The sequence below is a fragment of the Monopterus albus genome, unplaced genomic scaffold, assembly GCF_001952655.1.
Source record: "Monopterus albus unplaced genomic scaffold, M_albus_1.0 scaffold121.1, whole genome shotgun sequence".
NCBI lineage: Eukaryota > Metazoa > Chordata > Actinopteri > Synbranchiformes > Synbranchidae > Monopterus > Monopterus albus.
The window spans coordinates 279,649-285,915 of record NW_018128001.1 but is presented as its reverse complement, the minus strand read 5'-3'; the positions used below and the strand labels follow the sequence as shown (position 1 = coordinate 285,915).

The window sequence follows — 6,267 nt, the reverse complement described above, 5'->3', positions numbered from 1 at the left end:
ATGGAGCCTTGTTATTAAGGGCTTTGTATGTTAGGAGAAGGATTTTAAATTCTATTCTGAATTTTACAGGGAGTCAGTGGAGAGAAGCTAATATGGGAGAGATATGATCTCTCTTGCTAGTTCCTGTCAGTACTCTGGCTGCAGCATTTTGGATTAGCTGGAGGCTTTTTAGGGAATTATTGGGACATCCTGATAGTAAAGAGTTACAGTAGTCCAGCCTGGAAGTAACAAATGCATGGACCAGTTTTTCAGCATCACTTTGAGACAGGATGCTCCTGATTTTTGCAATATTGCGCAGGTGGAAGAAGGCAGATCTAGAGACTTGGTTTATGTGTGATTTAAAGGACATATTCTGATCAAAGATGACTCCAAGGTTCCTCACAGTAGTACTGGAGGCAAGAGCTATGTCATCTAAAGTAACTATATGATTAGACAGCAGATTTCTAAGGTTTTCAGGCCCAAGCACAATGACTAAACCATAAAACAGTTTATTGCTCCAGTCGCCACAGTCAGGTGTTGAATTCTAGCACCAGATATCTCTGTGGAAATGAAATGAACACAGCCAATATTTTACTCCAGGTTGCAGTATCAACATCTGTGTAACTGGTCGTGCAGAATATTTCTTCATTATGTTAGGAGGAGAGATGGGATCCATTCTGTTGCACAGGGAGTGGGGCTGGGACACCAGGGACATCAGGTCACCTTCAGCTCTGGAAACTCCTGATGGACATTTTTCACTGTTTGCCAACATTTTATAGACCAGCCTGTGAAAATGCACCATCCCTTGTGGAGCACTTTGTGCTACGGCTCACCTTTTTTGGTGTTTTTACTCTGTACCACACACAACCTGGACAAATCACATCTCGTCTGAAGTCTTCCTGATTCTATCTCTTCTCCTACACCATGCGGAAAGTTTATTTTAGAGTCAATATCAACAGCCTGGGTCGGTTCAGACCTGTGGCTCCAAAGTATTTTCCACACCAAAGGATCTTCTACCAGACTCATGTTCTCTTGTTTTAGGCCAGAAAAGAGGAAAAGAAATGACATTTATTCCATGTTTGTGGCTCTGTACCTTTGGTTCAGTACCTCTTATGCTCATTCTGACTTTCTGTTGTAAAACTGAAGCGGCTGCATTTCAAAGGGTTTAGGACTCTGATCAAGAAACCATTGAGGGTTAAACACTGACACATGAGACTGAGTGTATCCAGTACATTCAACATATTTCCTTGTTCATGTTTTAAACTCCTGGAGCAGCAGCACATTATTTATGCATTCACACATAATAAATTTAAAGCATGGCAGTATGAATTGTGCTGGATGTGGCGGTGAGCAGTTTGCCGTAGTCGTCACTAATCCCCATCAAGCAGCAGCGATTAGAGAACAGGCTCATGTTGGATTCATGAGCTGGCGACTGGCTAACCCTAACCCACTTGAAGTGAGCTTCATTTTACACTGCTGATGAGTCAGCAGCAGCACAGACCAACTTTAGCTCAGTGTGTTTGGTCTTTCCTGTTGTGTTGACACCAGGGAGGCTTTGTTCAGTGTCGGACACGAGGGAGAGGCTGAGGATTTTTGGTAAACTGGGTTTTGTTTTGTTTTTTTTACAGCAGAACAACACAGCTCTGGGTTTATCACTGATTTCTACTGTGGAATGATCTTTTAAAAAGCTAAAACCATAACATATTTCTCTCCCTCTTTTTTCTTTATTTCATCCTCTCTCATCACGTCCACTTTTCTTTTCCTGTCTCCATCTTTTTACTGTTGTTTACCTGTCTCCAGGTAATGATTTGTTCCTGGTGGCGGTGCACGAGCTGGGCCATGCACTGGGTTTGGAGCACTCCAACGACCCCAGCGCCATCATGGCTCCGTTCTACCAGTACATGGACACACACAACTTCAAACTGCCTCTGGACGACCTGCAGGGCATACAGAAGATCTACGGTAGGGAGGCCACCTATAAGTGTGTCGTGCTTGACCTGGATGAAACATCCCACTGCTGTGTTCCAACATATTGAGGATGACTGAGCGGCATCGGGTTGTTCTGTTTGTTGTTCTGTTTGTTGGACTGTCTGTTGTCTGTCTGTTTAGCCACATTTTGTTAATGATTCACAGTGATACTGACGTTGGCCCAAGAAGGGCACAGACACGTTTCTACCCACCTGTTTTTATGCACCCTTTCAATTTGTGCATTTTAATTAGTCAAAAAATAAACCCCAGAAGTTCCCAGTTTGCCAGCTTTTCCAAATGATTCCCGGATCCCAGTTCCAGGGAGTCGGTGCTGGACGTTACTGCATTTGGATCAGATGTGATAGTGTTGTGTTTAATTATGTGACCTGGTCACACACACCAGGCTATGCTTGGAAACATGTTTTATTTTCCCAGAATTTCACAACATTTACCTGAAACGTTGCTGCTGTGTATTTGAGCATGTTTCTCTCAGAAATCAGTGATTTTGACAAAATGTGAGGCAACAAAGAATCTTGCAGCTTTGAGAAAACTCGGTTAATGGGGCAGGATGTTGGGCTGATGGGTGGAGCGAGCGCTGCATGTCAACAAGTGACAAAAAACAATAAAAATAATCATTCTTAAGAAAAAGCTGTAGATTTAAGACCTAAGTTAAAATGACAGTCCTTAAGATTTCAGTCCCAGGGGTTTGGCAGCACCTTTGGTTACTGGTGGAAACTTTATCCTACAGGAAACACTCCTCACTTACGTGCATTAAATGTGAATTGATAATAAAGTGCAAATGCATAAATACCGTTTAATGAACATCTTGAACTCTGAAATGGAGAGTTTGGACTCGACACTTCATTTGAGCCCTGAAAGCAAAGCGTTGCCAAAGCAAAAACACCTTGGATGTTAATTATTAATCCTAAAGCCCAGAGTGCAGCTGAATAATGAAGAAGCACAGTCCAGTGACCAGCAGCAGCAGTGAACATGTGGATATGAATGTGAAGCAGGAGGCTGATAAACACAGAGCGGCGCTGAGCCGTCTTTGCCTGGAGCAAGAGCTTTTTAAAAACAAGATATGCAGCTTTGTATCTTTTCCTTTGTGCTTCCACTGAGTGCACTTTGTTCCGTTTCAGAGAAGAAGAGATGCCTCACACTTTAGTAAGTGAACAAAGAACCGACTCCTGACGTGCGCTCCGTCACCGCTGATGGAGTCACGACAGCTTCTGTTGTAATGTAGTGAAACGTTTAGTTGTGACAGAGGGAGGCAGGAAAACCAAACATAACACAAAGTAACGTGTCTGCAGGGTCAGAAATAACACGTTCCCATCCAGATCATGTACCTTATCTGTAGCTGCTGTGTTATTGTTTCCTTTCACCTTCACTGCAGGAAGTTTATCTGTTTCCTTCAGAATGAAAAACAATCTTAACACCAAAGGTCACGGCACGGGGACGACTTTTCCAAACCAAAACAGTGCAGTCGGCAGCATTTGTCCAATGAGGACAGTCTGTTGTTTTAGCGCTCGTCCCCGTCTCTGGCAGCACCAACAGTGATGGGTTTTGTTTTAATGAGGCTGCTGGTGTGAGAGTAGTTTATGGTGAGATACAATTCTTCTTCCACATTTAAAAGTACAATGAGCACACATTTATTCTTTTTAAAACTGAGCTGTAAGTGTCTTAGATTTTAGTTTGACTCTTATTTTTAGCTGAGATCAGAAACATGCTGCTTCCTGCAGCCATGAATGAATCTCTGAACAAAATGTTGCTGCTCCTGGTCTGGGACATGCACGATCCTGCTCAGAGGATCTTACCTAAAAATTCATGCTTATATAACCAAAGTTGGTGACTCACAGTGTTGTGGATCTGTGTGTTCTATCAAAAATCCTATTTAAGCAAATGCAAACTGATTCCTGTCGTGGTCCTGTTTGCCACCAGGAATCCCCACAGCCATGCTGGAGCCCACCAGGCCGTTACCCACCTTACCTTCCCGACGGACACACTCCACCTCTGAGCGCAAGCATGACCGCCACTCCCGTCCGGCGCGGCCAGGACCCGGCGACCGGCCTGCACTGCCTGGAAATGGCAAACCCAACATCTGCGATGGCAACTTCAACACCGTGGCCTTCTTCAGACGGGAGATGTTCGTCTTCAAGGTGAGAGAGAGGCACAGAAACCTGGTGAATTGATACATGCAGTCTCATCCTGAGTGGGTGTTTGTGCTCTGCTGCACAGTTACAGCACAAACCGGTCCAAACCGATCCTGTCTCCAGCTCTGTCTGTCTGGCACTCGCTGCATATGAGTCAGAACCAGTTTGTGATGTGTCTCTTTGAATTGTATAGACTCTCTGTGCCTGTTGAAATGACTCATCTCTGAAGAAACTGAAGAGAATCGGTTCACATGTTCCTTTCATTTCTGGGTTCTTGTTTTTCTTGGTGTAGTTTCCTTCTCTGTGTGACATAGGCAAAGACGTCATAATGTACGAGGTGGACAGTAACTCTCAGGTTGTGACATCAGCCCCTTAAAGGCTGGAGCTTTATTTCTGGGAGTGGGTCCTTGCTTTGTTTGTCTTGTGGACAGGCACGATAACTGACATGCATGACACATCCACTTTCCTGCAAACGGTGCCACCGATGTTAGAGCGTGGATCGGGCTGAATATTTCTGTCCGCGCCCAAGACAGTTGAGCTTCCTGCTGTGCTTTTCTTCTTATCATTAAACAAAGCAGACGTGCACGCTCCAGCCATCTAGCCTAAGGTTTGACCTACGTATCTGAACCTGACCCAAACATAATTTATACATTTCTATCCGCGCCCTCAGGTACCAACAGGTCACATCAGGCTCAGTTCAGGAATCCACACTCTGATGGACCAGGCACAGAATGGGGAAGATGTTATTCTTCATATTAAACCAGTTTCAGCTGTATGGGCACTCATCTCACGACGGCATTTACAAAGCTGCAGATTTGAGTTTGAGTCCGACTTGAGTCCCAAGAGTCTCCGGTTACAGTGCCAGTCCCCCCCAGTCCCACACAGGGAGGAGCCCATGGCGAATGTGACAAAAGACTGGTACGGTAGAGGTACACTCACACAACAGGCCACTGAGTCGTGACAGTTAATGTTCAGTAGCTGCAGGAAGAATCGGCCTGAATTAGAAGAGCTGAGGCCGGTTTGGGACAGCACATCCAGCGGTCATGTTTCTGCTAAAGGTGAACAACGGGTTATTATGACGCAGCCACAGACGTACGCTCGAGTGAGAACAGATACTGTAATGGATGGGTGTTAGCTCCTACAGAGGGTGAGTCATGCAGCCGTGGGTTGCTATAGAGAACAGGGTGACACTGGGGGGTTAGATAAAGCCAAATTGCACATTAAGTGGGAGGAAGCAGGATCTAAGCAGCTGTGTAACTCCAAAGGTAACGGTCGCGACAACACTGACAACATTATGGACTCGATCCCCACTAAGGCTGCTCGTGCTAAACGTTTATGCTTAGTACCACAGTGCTCCTCTGACCAAACTGTGCTATGTAGCTCTGTGATCATTGGCACCAGGCTTCCAGCGTAATGCAGCCCCGCAGCGCTATAATGCCAGTACACATGACACGATGAGGTGTCAGTGAATGGTCACACAAATATTCAGATTTAAAAAAGTTAAACTATTTCCAAAGAGACAGAGAAGAGAGAAAATAATATGCATGTGCCAGAGAGCTACACACTGAGCAGCAGTATGGAAGAGGAAGAAAAATCCATTTTGATGTCTCTGATCTTTAAACTGAATGTTAGAAAAGGTCACAGACCTGCCTCACTCTCCGTCTGCCGCCTCCCTGCCTGTCGATGTGTCGCTCTGTCCATTCACCTGTCTATCTCCTCTCTGCTTCCTGTTTGTCTCTCAGACTGTCTCATTTCTTATTCCGCTGTCTTCTCATCTGTCTGTCTCACTCTGCCCCCCTGTTTGACTTCCTTCGTCTGCCTGCATGCGTCTCTGCCTTTTGTACCTGACCACAGACCGATAAATGTCATTTCTTCTAAATAGGAGACAGGATGAGAAACACAAACACCGTGTAGGTGCTTCTGATTTCAGCCGTATAAGAGGTCTGATCCACGTTGAGAGGCCGTACTAACACAGTGTCGGCCATCGCTGTGCTCTGCTGCAGCAGTCTAGGAAAACACATGGCTGCATTGCTTCTTGACATCAGCTATAAGTAGATGCACATATCACATCAATATGTTTTGACGTTTTTGACGAGGTGTCATTCCCAAACATGTCAGTTGTCAGTGCATTTCAAAACAACGGTGCAAAAATACTCGTATTAACATTCTG

The 6,267-nt window shown here is 45.0% G+C and overlaps 1 protein-coding gene across 1 annotated transcript in view; it reads left to right on the top strand.

The window, feature by feature from the left end:
- Window positions 1-6,267, top strand: part of mmp24 (matrix metallopeptidase 24) — a 36,687-nt gene that overhangs the window by 14,807 nt on the left and 15,613 nt on the right. The window contains 2 exon segments of the mRNA XM_020612201.1: window positions 1,780-1,941; window positions 3,886-4,103. Coding sequence (XP_020467857.1) covers window positions 1,780-1,941; window positions 3,886-4,103 — 380 coding nt within the window.